The sequence below is a fragment of the Oncorhynchus keta genome, chromosome 2 (genome assembly GCF_023373465.1).
Source record: "Oncorhynchus keta strain PuntledgeMale-10-30-2019 chromosome 2, Oket_V2, whole genome shotgun sequence".
Classification (NCBI taxonomy): Eukaryota; Metazoa; Chordata; class Actinopteri; order Salmoniformes; family Salmonidae; genus Oncorhynchus; species Oncorhynchus keta.
This window is the reverse complement of record NC_068422.1, coordinates 29,860,025-29,879,713: the sequence shown is the minus strand read 5'-3', so window position 1 is coordinate 29,879,713 and position 19,689 is coordinate 29,860,025. Positions and strand designations below refer to the sequence as shown.

Here is a 19,689-nt window from a genome sequence, read left to right as displayed (position 1 = left end):
CATCACGGACAAACTGAAATGGTCCACCCACATAGACAGTGTGGTGAAGAAGTCACAACAGCACCTCTTCAACCTCAGGAGGCTGAAGAAATTTAGTTTGTCACCTAGAACCCTAACAATTTTTTACAGATGCACAATTGAGAGCATCCTGTCGGGCTGTATCTCCGCCTGGTATGGCAACTGCACCACCCACAACCGCAGGGCTCTCCAGAGGGTGGTGCGGTCTGCACAACGCTTCACTGGGGGCAAACTACCTGCCCTCCAGGACACCTACTGCACCCGTTGTCACAGGAAAGCCAAAAAGATCATCAAGGACAACGACCACCCGAGCCACTGCCTGTTCACCCCACTATCATCCAGAAGGTGAGGTCAGTACAGGTGCATCAAAGCTGGGACAGAGAGACTGAAAAATAGCTTCTATCTCAAGGCCATCAGACTGTTAAACAGCCATCACTAACACAGAGAGACTGCCTACATACAGACTTGAAATAAATTGGCCACTTTAATAAATAGATCACTAGTCACTTTAATAATGCCACATTAATAATGTTTACATATCTTGCATTACTCATCCCATATGTATATACTGTATTTTTATACCATCTATTACATCTTGCCTATTCCGCTCGGTCATCGCTCATCCATATATTTAAATCAATATATTATCATTCCATCCATTTACTTAGATTTGTGTGTATTAGGTAGTTGTTGTGGAATTGTTAGATTACTTGTTAGATATTACTGCACTGTCGGAACTAGAAGCACAAGCATTTCACTACACTCGCAATAACATCTACTAACCATGTAATGTATCAAGGCGCTGGAGAAGATGGCTGACGTTTTATGTGCTCCTAACCAACTGTTTTTTTGTTCGTTTTTTTGCGTTGTTTAATAAAAAAAAGTAATTATTCTGTACATAATGTTGCTGCTATATGTCTCTTATGACAGAAAATAACTTCTGGACATCAGAACAGCAATTAGTCACCACAAACTGGCAGAAGCTTTCTTTCCTTTAACGAGTCCAACAAGCCCGATGTGAAGGACATACTGCTTCCTGGAAACAGGCCCAAATCCATGTTATTTGCACGAAGAGAAGATGGAGAAAAAGAGGACGGAGGTCGGGCTGCCTTCTGAGAATTCGTAGGAGATCAAATAAACCCCCACTGCCTTCTGTTCTACTAGCTAACTTGCAATCATTGGAAAATAAAATCAACGCTCTACGAGGAAGATTAAACTACCAACGGAACATTAAAATCTGTAATATCTCATGCTTCACAGAGTTGTGGTTGAACAACGACATTATCAACATACAGCTGGCTGGTTATACGCTGTATCGGCATGATAGAACAGCGGCATCTGGTAAGACAAGGGGCGGCGGACTATGTATATTTGTAAACAAAATCTAAGGAAGTCTTAAGGTTTTGCTCACCTGAGGAAGAGTATCTCATGATAATCTGTAGACCACACTATCTACCTAGAGAGTTTTCATCTGTATTTTTCATAGCTGTCGACATACCACAACAGACCGATGCTGGCACTAAGACCACACTCATTCCGCCATAAGCAAACAGGAAAACGTTCATCCAGATGCGGCGCTCCTAGGGTCCGGGGACTTTAATGCAGGGAAACTTAAATCGGTTTTTACCAAATTTCTATCAGCATGTTAAATGTGCATCCAGAGGGAAAAAACTCCAGACCACCCTAGACCTCTAGACCAGCCTAGACCACTCTAGACCTCTCCACACACAGAGATGCGTACAAAGCTCGCCCTCCATTTGGCAAATCTGACCATGATTCTATCCTTCTGATTCCTGTTTACAAGCAAAAATTAAAGAAGGAAGCACCAGTGACTCGGTCTATAAAAAAGTGGTCAGATGAAGCAGATGCTAAACTACAGGACTGTTTTGCTAGCACAGACTGGAATATTTTCTGGGATTCTTCCAATGTCATTGAGGAGTCCCCACAGTGACTGTACGTACATACCCCAACCAGAAGCCATGGATTACATTCACACTGAGCTAAAAGGTAGAGCTGCCACTTTCAAAGAGGCAGACTCTAACCCGGAAGCTTGTAAGAAATCCTGCTATACCCTTCGACAAAGCATCAAACAGGCAAAGTGTCAATACAGGACTAAGATCGACTCGTACTACACCGGCACCGACGCTTGTCAGATGTGGCAGGGCTTGCAAACTACAAAGGGAAGCACAGCCGCGAGCTGCCCAGTGACAACGAGCCTACCAGACGAGCTAAATTACTTCTATGCTCGCTTCGAGGCAAGTAACATTGAAACATACATAAGAGCATCAGCTGTTCCGCACGACCGTGTGATCACGCTCTCCGTAGATGTGAGTAAGACCTTTAAACAGGTCAACATTCACAAGGCCGCAGGGCCAGATGGATTACCGGGATGTGTATTCCGAGCATGCACTGACCAACTGGTAAGTGTCTTCACTGACATTTTCAACCTCTCCCTGTCTGAGTCTGTAATACCAACATGTTTCAAGCAGACCACCATAGTCCCGGTGCCCAAGAACACTAAGGTAACCTGCCTAAATGACTACCGACTCATAGCACTCACGTCTGTAGCCATGAAATGCTTTGAAAGGCTGGTCATGGCTCACATCAACACCATTATCCCAGAAACCCTAGACCCACTCCAATTTGCATACCGCCCTAATAGATCCACAGATTATGCAATCTCTATTGCACTCCACATTGCCCTTTCCCACCTGGACAAAAGGAACACCTATGTGAGAATGCTATTCATTGCCTACAGTTCAGCGTTCAACACCATAGTGCCCTCAAAGCTCATCAATAAGCTAAGCACCCTGGGCCTAAACACCTCCCTCTGCAACTGGATCCTGGACTTCCTGACGGTCCGCCCCCAGGTGGTAAGGGTAGGTAACAACACATCCGCCATGCTGATCCTCAACACAGGGGCCCCTCAGGGGTGCGTGCTCAGTCCTCTCCTGTACTCCCTGTTCACCCATGACTGCATGGCCAGGTACGACTCCAACACCATCATTAAGTTTGCTGACGACACAACAGTGGTAGGCCTGATCACCGACAATGACGAGACAGCCCATAGGGAGGAGGTCAGAGACCTGGCCGTGTGGTGCCAGGACAACAACCTCTCCCTCAACGTGATCAAGACAAAGGAGATGATTGTGGACTACAGGAAAAGGAGGACCGAGCATGCCCCCCTTCTCATCGACAGGGCTGTAGTGGAGCAGGTTGAGAACTTCCAGTTCCTTAGTGTCCACATCACCGACAAACTAACATGGTCTAAGCACACCAAGACAGTCGTGAAGAGGGCACAACAAAACCTATTGCCCCTCAGGAGACTGAAAAGATTTGGCATGGGTCCTCAGATCCTCAATAGGTTCTAAAGCTGCACCATCAAGAGCATCCTGACTTGTTGCATCACTGCCTGGTATGGCAACTGCTCAGCCTCCGACCACATGGCACTACAGAGGGTAGTGTGTACGGCCCAGTACATCACTGGAGCCGTGTTTCCTGCCATCCAGGACCTCTATACCTGGCGGTCAGAGGAAGGCCCTAAAAATTGTCAAACACTCTAGCCACCCTGGTCATAGACTCTTCTCTCTACTACCGCACGGCAAGCAGTACGGGAGCGCCAAGTCTAGGTCCAAGAGGCTTCTAAACAGCTTCTACCCCCAAGCCATAAGACTTCTGAACAGCTAATCAAATGGCTACCCAGACTATTTGCATTGCCCCCTCCCCTTTTACTCTGCTGATACTCTCTGTTAATTTCTATGCATAGTCACTTTGATAACTCTACCTACATGTACATATTACCTCAATTACCTCGACTAAGCGGTGCCCCTGCACATTGACTCTGTACCGGTACCCCCTGTATATAGTTTTGCTTTGTTATTTTACTGCTGCTCTTTAAATTCTTGTTCCTTTCATTTATTTTATTTCGTATTCTTATTTATATTATTAAACTGCATTGTTGGTTAGGGGAATGTAAGTAAGCATTACACTACACCTGTTGTATTTGGCACAAGTGATTTGGTACTGGCCTGGTCTGTTTGGTCTGCTTTGCAAGACATTTCCAGATGTCTTGCGATGTTGCACCAAACAATTGGCCCAGCATCGTCCCGGGTTTGTTCTTAACTGACTTGCCTAGTTAAATAAAGGTAACGTTTTGAGTGTGGCAACTCAGAACCTCAGTTAAAGTTTGCATATGTTTTTTTGTGTAGAGCTTCCTAATGGTTCATTGATACTTTCCAAGTGGTAAACCCAGAACTTTCTTCAACGAGATTCCAGTTAATAATCACAGAGTTTCTGACTTCCGAGTTAGACGAGTTTCCCACTAGTAATTACCAGTTGGAGGGGCATTTAAGTGGAATTTTCACAGTCGTATGTGGTAAATACCATCTTTCCACTCGGTTAAGAACACAGCATAACATGTTGTTTGTGATGCTGCGTTAATAGGCAACTCAGATGTGCTAGTCAGAAATAGGAAACGCAGAATGGAAAACTCGTTGTAGAAAGATAATACCCACTTGAAAGGTATCAGAATCAACCAAATAGAAAGCTCAAAGCCAATAACTAAGTTTATTTTAACTCGGAGGTTCTGAATTTTGATAGCCCGTGAACACTCCATCATGCGTTTATTATTATTCATTATGCGCAGTTGCATCATACTTTCTAAGCTTTCTGTCTAGAAATGCGCATGTGCAATACAGTTCTAGGTGGACTTATTTGCAACACTCAGTACACTAGCAATCACTGCATCCTCGGCAAGAGCCCAACACAGACTAAACATGAGCTTCACAGTCGAAGAGAGGGGAAACCCCAATACATTGAGCTATCGTTTGTTTTTCAGTAAGTGTGGTCCACTTTTTAATGGAAATATAGCTTAAGCTAGCTTAGTTAATAGCTAGCTATAATACGGCAAGGGTCGAGTCCATTGTGGATTTGCCGGCTTACTAGTGGGATCGGGCCCCACCTCCCACGTGTCACTTATTTATTAATTTTGCGTTGGTTTTATACTCCTAATGTCAAGTTCAAGTGTAGATTTCACAGGTATTTGCACCTAGTTAGGATCGTTGATTATATGCATACATCAGCGCGTTGACCTTTGCTCCCCATTTGAGTTGAGCAGACATACAGTAACTAGCAATTGCATGGACCAGTTTTGCCGGTTAGCTGGACATGAATTTGACTTACCGGTATCAAGATCCAATTCAGCTGTTTTAGTGTGTTAAAGTTATCCTGTCATTGTGGTATTTCTGACATTAGTTAGCTAGTCTTTTTGGGATTCCACACCAGCAATCTCGATAATATTAGTTAGCTAGTCTTGTTGGGATACCACACCAGTAACCTCGATAAATCATATTTTAGCCACTGTACGTGTGGGTTACGCCCAGTTTCAGTTTCTAAGATCAAGACTAGGTATTACGACCTGTCAAACAAAAGGTGTTTCTCATGTAACCAGTGTTAGCCTGAATGTATCATTGTTCAAAATGTGATGTAGCATTCTTTCTTATTTGTTGCGTACAGTGCAGCCTTTATGATTGCACATTTAATTACCATTACACTGGGGGTTAATTGTATCATGTGTAAGTGGTTGATTTCTTACTTCCATACATTCATACATTTACACACACTAAACTTAAAGGTCACTCATAATATCCCATTCTTATGATGTATGTCATCTGTTCTCTGTAGAAAATGCTGATGGAAAGTATGTCTCCCCATTCCATGACATACCTATGTATGCTGATGAGAGCCAGGTATGTCACATTTATCCTGCTACAACTCCCCATTACATATCACACACACACTGAATGGAGATGGGATATCAATTCAACTGCTTCGTTATAGAAAGATACCCACTTAGTCTAACTTTTGACTCATGGTTAAATCTGCAATATTAATATTTTTGGGTGACCTGAACAAAAGCACATAGAAATGTGAGTTGTAGATCTGTCATTCTCATTGAAAGCTAATCTAAGAAGTGGTATATGTTGTTTTTATGTTCTCTATTTCTATGCTTCTCATTCTTAAGTTTCATTTTTGCATCTTTTACTTTCGGTTTTGAACACCAGCTCAAGCAAACATATTAAGTGGTGCAGCGGTCCAAGGCACTGCATCTCAGTGCTAGAGGCGTCACTAGAGACCCTAGTTTGATTCCAGGCTGTATCACATCCGGCCATGATTGGGAGTTCCATAGTATGGCGCACAATTGGCCCAGCGTCGTCCGGGTTAAAGGAATAGATGTATGGAAAGCAAATCAGCTATTTGGGCAGATTTGTTAACATTCAAGACCGTTTTGCGTGGCTGATTGGGCTGCACTACGAGTCAATAGTAAGCCGGCGAGGTGTTGTGCTTCCTAATGGGTAACATTATTATTGTGTCGCCGGCAGTAGCTACGTGGAAATGTATTTCAAGTAGGATAGCGGAGTACACAATAAATAACTAATATTGATAATTAGGGTTGCAAAGGGTCGGAAACTTTCCGGTAAATTTTCCATGGGAAGTTAAGCCTGGGAATTTTGCTTAAATTCATCAAAAAGGTTAGCTTATAACAGTGAACCTATTATGTGAGATGCACATAAGGCAATTCTAGGTCTTGTGGCATATTTTGGTTAAACTATCCCCAATTCAATGGAATTTGAAACCCCCTGCATGCACAGTGCATTCTTCCATCACATGTACAGCTGATTCTCAGTCTGGCACACACTTGAGATGCTTTGAGCCCACACTACTACACTGTCTGAGCTAAGGACTACATGCTTTCTGGTAAGTTTAGATTACAATACTGTGTGGGGTGAATATACACTGCTCAAAAAAATAAAGGGAACACTAAAATAACACATCCTAGATCTGAATGAATAAAATATTCTTGTTGAATACTTTTTTCTTTACATAGTTGAATGTGCTGACAACAGAATCACACAAATTATCAATGGAAATCAAATTTATCAACCCATGGAGGTCTGGATTTGGAGTCACACTCAAAATTCAAGTGGAAAACCACACTACAGGCTGATCCAACTTTGATGTAATGTTCTTAAAACAAGTCAAAATGACCTCCCTACAACGCCTGGGCATGCTCCTGATGAGGTGGCTGATGGTCTCCTGAGGGATCTCCTCCCAGACCTGGGCGAAAGCATCCGCCAACTCCTGGACAGTCTGTGGTGCTAAGTGGCGTTGGTGGATGGAGCGAGGCATGATGTCCCAGATGTGCTCAATTGGATTCAGGTCTGGGGAATGGTCGGGCCAGTCCATAGCATCAATGCCTTCCTCTTGCAGGACATGCTGACACACTCCAGCCACATGAGGTCTAGCATTGTCTTGCATTAGGAGGAACCCAGGGCCAACCGCACCAGCATATGGTCTCACAAGGGGTCTGAGGATCTCCTCTCGGTACCTAATGGCAGTCAAGCTACCTCTGGCGAGCACATGGAGGGCTGTGCGGCCCCCCCACAGAAATGCCAAACCGGTCATGCTGGGGGATGTTGCAGGCAGCAGAACGTTCTCCACGGTGTCACCAGACTGTCACGTCTGTCACATGTGCTCAGTGTGAACCTGCTTTCATCTGTGAAGAGCACAGGGCGCCAGTGGCGAATTTTCCAATCTTGGTGTTCTCCGGCAAATGAAAAACAGCCTGCACGGTTTTGGGCTGTAAGCACAACCCCCACCTGTGGAAGTCGGGTCCTCATACCACCCTCATGGAGTCTGTTTCTGACCGTTTGAGCAGACACAGACACATGCACATTTGTGGCCTGCTGGAGGTCATTTTGCAGGGCTCTGGCAGTGCTCCTCCTGCTCCTCCTTGCACAAAGGCGGAGGTAGCGGTCCTGCTGCTGAGTTGTTGCCCTCCTACGGCCTCCTCCACGTCTCCTGATGTACTGGCCTGTCTCCTGGTAGCGCCTCCATGCTCTGGACACTACGCTGACAGACACAGCAAACCTTCTTGCCACAGCTCGCATTGATGTGCCATCATGGATGAGCTGCACTACCTGAGCCACTTGTGTGGGTTGTAGACTCCGTCTAATGCTACCACTAGAGTGAAAACACCGCCAGCATTCAAAAGTGACCAAAACATCAGCCAGGAAGCATAGGAACTGAGAAGTGGTCTGTGGTCCCCACCTGCAGAACCACTCCTTTATTGGGGGTGTCTTGCTAATTGCCTATAATTTACACCTGTTGTCTATTCCATTTGCACAACAGCATGTGAAATAGATTGTCAATCAGTGTTGCTTCCTAAGTGGACAGTTTTGATTTCACAGAAGTGTGATTGACTTTGAGTTACATTGTGTTGTTTAAGTGTTCCCTTTATTTTTTTGAGCTGTGTATTTTATGACATAAATAATATTTTGTTAAAACTAGTAAATATCCTACAGCAAAGTGTGTTTAAATAATTTCTAACTTTTTAACAATTTCTGCTAGTTAGTTTTTGCTACCTTGTGGGTTTTAACTTGCTTGAGCCTGCTAACTGAGTGTTAATTCACCTGTTTCCATACATGTTTCATTTTAAAACATGTATCTTACAAAGGAGTTGTTTAATCTAACTGCTTAAGTATTTATCTGTACATGGAATTGTATTATTTTTTAAAAATTACAATTATATAATCTTTACAGGAAAATGCCATGGGCACTCTGTGTGGAGACATTTCACTGCGGCTAATGTAGAAGGAAAAGCTGTGTACATTTGCAAATACTGTGCCAAATCATATGTGAAGAATGCAACAAAGATGCAGAATCAACTGGCCAAGTGCATAAAGTCCCTCAGCACTTACAACAAACAACCTCTGACAAAAGTCCCTCTACTTCATTCGAGGTGAAAATGATGAATCAGATACCTTATCGATAGCAACAGCTCATGGTCCTCCTGAAATCAAAGTTTTTTGACTCAATGGAGAAACATAGTCAGAGAAATGCTGATGAATGTCTTGCTCAAGCTGTGTATGCAACTGGTTCACCTCTGATGCTCACAGGCAATGTGTTTTGGAAGAGATTTCTGAATGTTCTTTGCCCAGCATACACCCCTCCAACCAGACATGCTTTATCTATTCATTTGCTGAGTTCAAGTGAATCATAGAGAAAGCAGACTGTATTGCAATCATCTCTGATGGGTGGTCGAATGTTCGTGGGCAAGGAATAATCAACTACATCATCTCCACCCCTCATCCAGTATTTTACAAGAGCAGACACAAGGGACAACAGACACACCGGTCTCTACATTGCAGATGAGCTGAAGGCAGTCATCAATGACCTTGGACCACAGAAGGTATTTGCACTGGTGACAGACAATGCTGCAAACATGAAGGCTGCTTGGTCTAAAGAGGAGGAGTCCTGCCCTCACATCACATCCATTGGCTGTGCTGCTCATGCATTGAATCTGCTCCTCAAGGACATCATGGCACTGTAAACAGTGGATACACTCTCCAAGAGAGCCAAGGAAATGGTTAGGTATGTGAAGGGTCATCAAGTTATAGCAGCAATCTACCTCACCAAGCAAAGTGAGAAAAATAAGAGCACCACATTGAAGCTGCCCAGCAACACCCGTTGGGGTGGTGTTGTCATAATGTTTGACAGTCTCCTGGAGGGGAAGGAGTGTCTCCAAGAAATGGCCATATCACATTCTGCCGATATGGACAGCCCCATCAAGAGGATCCTCCTGGATTATGTATTTTGGGAAAGAGTGGTAAGTAGCCTGAAACCTATAGCAGTATCCATTGCACATCCTGTCTGACGTTCAGACTCTGCTTGCAGATGTAAGAGAAGAAATCCGTACTGCCCTGCCAACTTAACTGTTGCTCCAAGCAGAGGAAACTTCAGTTCTGAAATACATCAAAAAGCGTGAAGACTTCTGCCTGAAGCCCTGTGTACATGTCGGACCCCAAGTATCCTGGCAAGAGCATTCTGTCTGGTGCAGAGCTCAACAACGCCTATGGTGTCATCCTAACAGTGTCTCGCCACCTTGGCCTGGATGAGGGCAAGATTCTTGGCAGTCTGGCAGAGTATACTTCCAAGCAAGGGCTTTGGGATGTAGATGCAATATTGCAGTCGTGCCAACATATCTCATCAGCCACCTGGTGGAAGGGACTTTGTGGATCTGAGGCTTTTTCCCCTGTTGCCTTCAAATCCCACAAACCATCAGCCGCCTCAGAGCGCAACTGGTCCTTGTTTGGGAACACACACCAAAGCACGCAACAGGCTGACCAGTACAAGGGTTGAGATGGCCATATCACAGTCTGCCGATATGGACAGCCCCATCAAGAGGATCCTCCTGGATTATGTATTTTGGGAGAGAGTGGTAAGCAGCCTGAAACCTATAGCAGTAGCCATTGCACAGATTGAAGGAGACAATGCCATCCTGTCTGATGTTCAGACTCTGCTTGCAGATGTAAGAGAATAAATCCGTACTGTCCTGACCACTTCACTGTCACTCCAAGCAGAGGAAACTGCAGGGTTGAAAAATTGGTGGCCATCCGGGCTAATTTGACCCTTTCTGAGCCTGACAACGAGCCATCCTCAACAAGGTTGGAAAGTGATAGTGAAGATGAGGTCTCAGAGTCTGATATTCAAGAGGTGGACATTGAGGAGGTCTAGGGAGAAGACATGGAAGCCTGAGAGGAAGACAACCAAAGCTTTCGTTTCTAGACTATAATTTTACAGATGTATGTTGAAAACGTTTTTGGGAGATGCGATGGATCATTGGGGATCATTCAATATTCCCGATCTTTTGTTGTCCAATGAAATCATTCCATGTGAATATTCAATATTCAAAGTTCAATTTGTAACAATTGTTTTTTTTTACTTCTATTGGAAGGATTGAATCATTTGCAATTATGTCTAGTTATGATAAGGTAAAAAAAAAAGCATACACACATGCATGCATACATAGTCAACTACTCAATGGTGAGGGCCTGAACAGCAATAATACAGTAACCACACCGGGACACAGTGCCCTTTGCTCCTGCTCGACGAGTACCTAATAGCCAATATCATGGTGACAGTCATAGTAAGCACACACATGCAACGCATGAAACAACAGTACACCCATCATCAACAATTTTAATAACTAATAAACAGTCGTCAGTTTTATAACAGAACATATACAATTATGTGTGAAAGTAACAGTGAAATATGACTCGTCCTCGGACTTAAAAACAGATGTCCTGACTCTCACGGTACAGTAGTTCAATATATAGTAGTTGCCTGGGGAGAACTACTGGTGGGGAGTGGACTCAAAGTATCAAATCCCTGACTCCTATTTCTAGGTGTCAAGCTTCGACTCTTAAGATTCTGTATTTTTTGCAACGGAGAAAACAATTTTCCGTGGTCTACTTGGAGAACACAAACTCTCATCTTTCACAGCAAAGAAAGACCGAGCTAGCGAGGGGAGAGCGGGATGGGAGGGGCACAGCCAGGCATAGGCAGGCATGTCGGCCACCAGGCAGACATTCAGAACAGTGCATTGGTAATCAAAAGATGTAGGCTATAGGCTATCGCACTGCTGTATTTTGCAATTTCTTGGATTACAAGGTCTTGAGCAAGTTCACTGAAGTAGGGGCTATCAGTGAGTATGCTGAGCTATTCTACATGTAACAGACCAAAAACAAAACACATACTAGAGTTTTTCATAGCGAACAGAAAGGGGAGTAGGTGAGTGAGGGTTCGGATCGGGGCTGGCAGAGAGACGGTCAGAACCGTGAGCACAGGCTATACCAGTGGTTCCCAACTTTTTTTGGTTACTGTACCACTAACTGAATTTTGCTCTGCCCGGAGTACCCCTGAAGTACCCCCTCATGTACATTTTACCAGTAAACCTACGGTCTCATGAGTTCAAGTACCCCCTGCGGATAGGACAAGTACTCACGTTTTTTTAAATTGAGAGACGAGCTTAAAGTTCTTTACTGACCCATCATTTTCACTTGTCTAACTGCCTGCATGATGACGAGTTTCTCACACGACTGGCTTATCTGGGTTGTTTTTTCTCGCCAGAATGATCTGAATCCAGGATTACAGGGACAACTATATTCAATGTGCGGGACGAAATTAAGGCTATGATTAAGAAGTTGGAGCTCTTCTCTGTCTGCATTAAACAAGGACAACAAGTCTTTCCATCATTGTATGATTGGTTTTGTGTGCAAATTAACTCAAGCTTAAGGACAATGGCAAATGTGATATAGCGAAGCACCTGAGTGAGTTGGGTACACAATCATGCAAGTACTTTCCCGAAACGGATGACACAAACAACTGTATTCGTTAACACTTCGAATTTTAGTAACCAGGAAATGCTAGAGTGGTTTCTGCATACTGCACCTTTAAAGATGTTATTGTATCTCCATAGCATTCGTGGTTGGAATTGTTTATAATGTATTCATTTTTGTTCCCTATGCGTGTGGGAGAGTAGGAGTACCGCTAGTAATGTCAGTCTGTTTGTCAAAGCAATGGTCTTTACCACTCCAACACTGAACTATTTAATCATTGTCTTATCTCTCTGGAGTAATATATCAGAGTTGGATGGCCTTTCCTTTCCTCCAACATAGGCATAAATAAATTATTGCTGGGTATATTGATATCATATGTGACAAACTGGGACACAAGTATGAAAATGTATTCACTCACTACTGTAAGTTGCTCTGGATAAGCACTTCTGCTTGAAAATGGGGGGAGGGAGGGGGGGGGGTGGTATTTAAGATACTCTTTGAAGGGGTAGGGTTTCAGATGTTTTCAGGGCAGGAACAGGGACTCTGCTGTCCTAGCTTCAAGGGAAGCTAGTCACAACATTAGGGTGCCAGGACAAGGAAGAGCTTGGACTGGGCTGAGCGGGAGCTGCCCTTCCGTAGGGGTGGGAGGGCCAAGAGACCAGAGGTTGCAGAACGTAGTGCTCGGGTTGGGGTGTAGGGTTTGAGCATAGCCTGGAGGTAGGGAGGGGCACTACCTCTTGCTGCTCCGTTGGCAAGTTCCATGGTCTTGTAGTGGATACAAACTTTGACTGGAAGCCAGTGGAGTGTGCTGAGGGGGGTGACATGGGAGAATTGAAGGTTGAACACCAAGCGGTCTGCATGAGTTGCAGGGGTTTGATGGCACAAGTGGGGAGCTCAGCGAACAAACACCTTTGTTTACTACTAATGCTTTCTTGCTTTCTTCTCTTTCAGAGCATTTTCCATGTGGTTGTTGAAGTACCAAGATGGACAAATGCAAAGATGGAGGTAGGTTCACCTTGATTGATTTTATTAGCCAGTTAAAAGCAATACATAGTGTCTTCAGAAAGTATACAGCCTTATTCTAATATTGATCAAATATTTTTCCTCATCAATCTACACACAATACCCCATAATGACAATGTGAAAACAGGTTTAGAATGTTTTGCAAATGTATTAAAAAGAAAAAACAGACTCTTTGCTATGAGACTCGAAATTGATCTCCGGTGCATCCTGTTTCCAATGATCATCCTTGATCTTTCTACCACTTGATTAGAGTCCACCTGTGGTAAATTCAATTGATTGGACACGATTTGGAAAGGCACACACCTGTCTATATAAGGTCCCACAGTTGACAGTGCATGTCAGAGCAAAAACCAAGCCATGAGGTCGAAGGAATTGTCCGTAGATCTCTGATCCAGGATTGTGTCGAGGCACAGATCTGAGGAAGGGTACCAAAACATTTCTGCAGCATTAAAGGTCCCCAAGAACACAGTGGCCTCCAACATTCTTAAATGGAACCAGTTTGGAACCACCAAGCCTTCCTAGAGCTGGCCGCCCGGTCAAACTGAGCAATCGGGGGAGAAGGGTCTTAGTCAGGGAGGTGACTAAGAACCCGATGGTCACTCTGACAGAGCTCTAGAGTTCCTGTGTGGAGATGGGAGACAACCATCTCTGCAGCACTCTACCAATCAGGCCTTTATGGTAGAGTGACCAGACGGAAGCCACTCCTCAGGAAAAGGCAGCCTGCTTGGAGTTTGCCAAAAGGCACTTAAAGACGTGAGAAAAAAGATTCTCTTGCTAGCCAAGCAAAATAAGACACAAAAGATAATTCAATAATGTTTGGCTTTTCTACTTCCAGATTGCAACCAAAGACCCCCTGAACCCGATCAAGCAGGATGTGAAGAAGGGGAACCTGCGTTACGTCGCCAATGTTTTCCCCCACAAAGGCTACATCTGGAACTATGGAGCAATACCTCAGGTCAGATAGTCACCAACTGTACATGGTCTGAAATGCAAGTACAGGCTTGCGACTGTACATTTACAAGACTTTTGGCATTCCAACATAATCCTTGTAGTGTGTCACTGTTTCTGCATTCAAACATTACGATGCAGACTAATACGTTTGTAGAAGCAGACCCACGCTACATGTCCAACTCAATTCATTGATCACCTAGAGTTGAAATGGCCATGATTGCCAAGTTCTCTGTCATATGAACTAAATATCACAATCTTTTTTGACTGTGGTATTTCTCTTTCTCGGTAGACTTGGGAGGATCCTGGGCACAAAGATGAAGACACTGACTGCTGTGGTGACAATGACCCCATCGACGTCTGTGAAATCGGTACCAAGGTACAGCACTTTATCCTCTTAACTACTATTAACCTTTGGAGCCATTTTTAAGATCTTGATATTGTTTCTTCCATTCCTACATGCTTAAGGTGTCATTCAAAGCAGCTTTTTGTCACCTAAGCAAGGTGTCCAATTTTGAGTATGCCTGCCAATTTAGCTGGGTTTGTTACATCATCAGCTGCCTGTACAGATGTTCTGTTATGAGCTTTGTTTATGGTTGCGTGATGAAATGCACTTTCCTTTAGCATGTGATTTGCTTTCTGACCATCATTGAAAGTGACCAATATCTTACTTTTCTATGCTGTACTGATCATGAATCTGCCTCCTCCTCCAGGTGTGTTCACGTGGGGAGGTGATCAAGGTGAAGGTACTGGGGGTTTTGGCCATGATCGACGAGGGGGAGACGGACTGGAAGGTCATAGCCATCAACGTGGAGGACCCTGAAGCTAAGGACCTGAATAGTAAGCATTGGAGGAGCTAGATGTGGACTAAACAGAGAATCCCTAATATAACAGGCCATTCCTTAATAGTGCCCATTTAGCCAAGTCACTGCATATAGTAGTATTGGAATATGATTGCTCAAGTGAAGAATGCAGTGATTGAACAACCCCCCCTCCCCAAGTGTGTATTCCTATTGCCACAGTCATCTGCAAGTGAAGAATGCAATGCATCTATGTTTTCCCAAATGTGGGTGTGTGGCTGCGTGCATGTGTGTCTACTCCTATTGCCACAAGTCTTCTCCCCACTCCTTTTCCCTCACCTGTCACCCTATCCTGTGAATCTCAGACATCGGTGACATCCAGAGGCTGAAGCCAGGTTACTTGGAGGCCACCGTAGACTGGTTCAGGAGGTACAAGGTACCAGATGGGAAACCAGAGAACCAGTTTGCCTTCAACGGAGAGTTCAAAGACAAGGTATCCATCTTGTACCCCATACACAGGAGTTTGTGTTCTGTAAACTTTTGGCCCGAGCCAGAATGGCTCATCTCCTGTTTCTGTAGTATTTTGCAAGGTATTGTAGCCTTGAAGTTGTCACAGCCTTGTTACAGTAGCTACATCCATCCTCATCAACATACTTTTAATTGATCTATTTACCTTGTACCACATCCACCCTCATCTAAAACAGATTTTTCAATCTAGATACAGTTGAAGTCGGGAAGTTTACATACACCTTAGCCAAATGATTTAAACTCAGTTTTTCACAATTCCTGAAATTTAATCGTAGTAAAAATTCCCCGTCTTGGGTCAGTTAGGATCACCACTTTTATTTTGAGAATGTGAAATGTCAGAATAATAGTAGAGTGATTTTATTTCTTTCTTTCATCACATTCCGAGTGGGTCAGAAGTTTACATACACTCAATTAGTATTTGGTAGCATTGCCTTTAAATTGTTTAACAAACATTTTGGGTAGCATTCCACAAGCTTCCCACAATAAGTTTGGTGAATTTTGGCCCATTCCTCCTGACAGAGCTGGTGTAACTGAGTCAGGTTTGTAGGCCTCCTTGCTCGCACACGCTTTTTCAGTTACGCCCCCAATTTTCTATAGGCTTGAGGTCAGGCCTTTGTGATGGCCACTCCAATACCTTGACTTTGTTGTGCTTATGCCATTTTGCAAGTATGCTTGGTGTCATTGTCCATTTGGAAGACCCATTTGCGACCAAGCTTTAACTTCCTGACTAATGTCTTGAGATGTTGCTTCAATATATCCACATAATTTTCCGCCCTCATGATGCCATCTATTTTGTGAAGTGCACCAGTCCCTCCTGCAGCAAAGCACCCCCACAACATGATGATGCCACCCCCGTGCTTCACGGTTGGGATGGTGTTCTTTGGCTTGCAAGCCTCCCCCTTTTTCCTCCAAACATAACGATGGTCATTATGGCCACACAGTTCTATTTTTGTTTCATCAGACCAGAGGACATTTCTCCAAAAAGTATGACCTTCGTCCCCATGTGCAGTAGCAAACTGTAGTCTGGCTTTTTTATGGCGGTTTTGGAACAGTACGCTTCTGCCTTGCTGAGCGGCCTTTCAGGTTATGTCGATATAGGACTTGTTTTACTGTGGATATAGATACTTTTGTACCCGTTTCCTCCAGCATCTTCACACGGTCCTTTGCTGCTGTTCTGGGATTGATTTGCACTTTTCGCACCAAAGTTCGTTCATCTCTAGGAGACAGAACGAGTCTCCTTCCTGAGCGGTATGACGGCTGCGTGGTCCTATGGTGTTTATACTTGCGTACTATTGTTTGTACAGATGAACGTGGTACCTTCATGCGTTTGGAAATGGCTCCCAAGGATGAACCAGACTTGTGGAGGTCTACAATTTATTTTCTGAGGTCTTGGCTGATTTATTTTGATTTTCCCATGATTTCAAGCAAAGAGGCACTGAGTTTGAAGGTAAGCCTTGAAATATATCCACAGGTACACCTCCAATTGACTCAAATTATGTCAAATTGTCAATTAGCCTATCAGAAGTTTCTAAACCCATGACATCGTTTTCTGGAATTTTCCAAGCTGTTTAAAGGCACAGTCAATTTAGTGTATGTAAACTTCTGACCCACTGGAATTGTGATACAGTGAATTATAAGTGAAATAATCTGTCTGTTAACAATTGTTGTAAAAATTACTTGTCATGCACAAAGTAGATGTCCTAAATGACTTGCCAAAACTAACGTTTTGTTGTGTAGTGGTTGAAAAACTAGTTGTAATGACTCCAACCGAAGTGTATGTAAACTTCCGACTTCAACTGTTCATGGATAGTTGTTTAGCCTGAATGTCAGTCTGTCTGCAATAGCCTTGTTAAATGTTGCGTTGTTGAATGCAAGTAAAGTCCGGTACCAAGGCTAGATTGCGTTCGCCAGATAGAGGCACATTCAGTTTGTTGCACAAGAACTGCATTTTTTTTAGCAAGACCCATAGGGTTGTATTATCCTGTTGCAACATAGTATGTCCCTGAGGATGAGAACCTTTTTACAATATACAGTGTCCAATGAAGTTCAATACAGGCTTGTTTTAAAGTGATCGGTTCAGCTAAAATACTTAAATGCGTAGTGCTGGTTTCATGGACATAGATGAAGACTATCCTGGACTAAAATGCACTCACATTTGGGATTCTCCATTGAGTTATTGAGTTTGCATTTTCCAGGAGTAGGCTTTATCTGTGTCCGGAAAACCACCCCAAACTGGATGGTTCCTTGCCCTACAACAACCTCAGCTCTGTGTTTCCCCTTCTCAGGAATTTGCCATTGAGACAATCAAGAGCACCCATGGCTTCTGGAAGGCACTTATCTCTCAGAAGACCAACTCTGGAGGACTTAACTGGTGAGGAGAGCATACACAATTTGCAATCCTCGTACAGAAAAATGCCTCTAAAACTGGCATTTGTTACAGTCCCATCATCTTAAAATCATTACTGTAAATTAGATCAATCTTTAAAGGCCCAATCCGTAATTCTAACATGTAAGCCCCGCCACTTAATTTGTGAAATTAGACCTTACTTCTGAAGAACAAGCAAGAACTTGTTTGAATTGGAATACAAAATTAATGAATACCTGACTGATGTGACCTTTTTCTCCAATCCTGCAGTAAAAACACGTGTGTGTCGGCTGGCGACAGCCCCTTCTGCTGCTCCACGGACGAGGCCAAGGCTGTCATAGAAGGGGTCAGTACCATCTACCTCTCTATGGCTAGTTTCTAGAACTTCAGGGTCGGGTCGGACCTGTCTCCTTTATGTACCTTGCTCCTACATGCCTCTGCTGTGGTCAAACATGTCTAGCATATACATTTAACTTGCTCAATCAGACCATCCAATTATGTGTATTTATTTATGTTTGGATTTTTTTTAGACAACCCCTTGTGGAACCGAAGATCCTATCCCCTGCTCAGGTATGTCTCTAAAATAATTTTTACCTCAAGATTGTGAAACGTTTACTATGAATCTACTTTGTTTTATTGAATATTGTGAAAATGTGTTGGACGGGCGCTGATAATGCAATTGTTATTTGGTTAATTCTGCCTATTTGCTTGAACATATAATAAAAACAGATCTAAATTAATCAACAAAAATGAAATAACTCCCATAGTTAATAATGATCCTTGCTATGATCATATATTTACGTATTGGATCCTGCCTTGACTCTGATATTTATTTGACATATTGTAAACCTCCAACTCTTTGTCACTTTATGACCAACCTGGAATGATAGGAAAGGACTGCATGGTTGTACACACGTATTTTATTTTATGACGGTCAATTCCATTGCTATTCAGGAAGTAAGCTAAGATTCCAATTACATTTTTCGTCAGTGGGGAAAATTTGAATTTCAGTTTACTTCTTGAATTGAAATGGAATTGACCCAATGGATTCATGTGAATTCACTGGGGTGGCAGGTAGCCTAGTGGTTAGAGCGTTGGACTAGTAAACGAAAGGTTGCAAGAAAAACTTGACTTACTCTGTACACATCTAATCATGTGATTTTTCTATTTCCAGTGGATAAATGGTTCTACTATGAGAAGGAGTAACTTTAAGATGAAGACTCAATGGACCAGTGTCTCACCTGTTTAGCAAGTGTACTTGAAGATCATAGACTTAACAACAGTTAGGGGTGTGGCTGCGAAAGAATAGACTCTTCTCCATACTCTGAAGATAAGAGAAGATGGGGCAAAAAAAGTGAAATAGTGTCTGCGGAAATGTGTTGTTACTGTTATTTAACAAATTTCTCATTGGAGATGTGCTGTCGAACAGATAGTACTGGTAGTGTGCTTCCTATAGCGAGCAACTCATGTACTGTATGGGATCGTAATTCCTTTAATAAAGCTTTATCTGTAAAACAAAAATACTATGATCGTTTTATTGGATAATGTAAAGAAATTGTAATGACTTTCAATTTGATTTTGTCTGACATTATGTTGTAGGAAGTTCTCTGTTACCCAGCTGACATTTAGATGAGGGCTGATTTGGTTACCCTTTGCTTGTATGTTGTGTTCTACTGCCATCTAGCGGCCATTGTCTATACCAAGGCGCTCAGGAATGGTCATTTTATTTATTTTTAACCTTTATTTAAGTCAGTTAAGAACAAATTCTTATTTACAATGACGGCCAAATCCTCCCCTAACCCGGACGACGCTGGGGCAATTGTGCGCC

At 43.2% G+C, this 19,689-nt stretch overlaps 1 protein-coding gene across 1 annotated transcript; it reads left to right on the top strand.

Moving 5' to 3' along the window:
- Window positions 1-4,685: 4,685 nt before the first annotated feature.
- On the top strand, window positions 4,686-19,382 carry LOC118399033 (inorganic pyrophosphatase-like). The gene is made up of 11 exons (XM_035794794.2): window positions 4,686-4,854; window positions 5,701-5,765; window positions 13,149-13,202; window positions 14,056-14,175; window positions 14,461-14,547; window positions 14,882-15,008; window positions 15,334-15,461; window positions 17,782-17,867; window positions 18,132-18,207; window positions 18,392-18,431; window positions 19,036-19,382. The coding sequence occupies exons 1-11, from the start codon at window positions 4,794-4,796 to the stop codon at window positions 19,065-19,067; spliced, it is 876 nt and encodes a 291-aa protein (XP_035650687.1). The 5' UTR covers window positions 4,686-4,793; the 3' UTR covers window positions 19,068-19,382.
- Window positions 19,383-19,689: the final 307 nt, after the last annotated feature.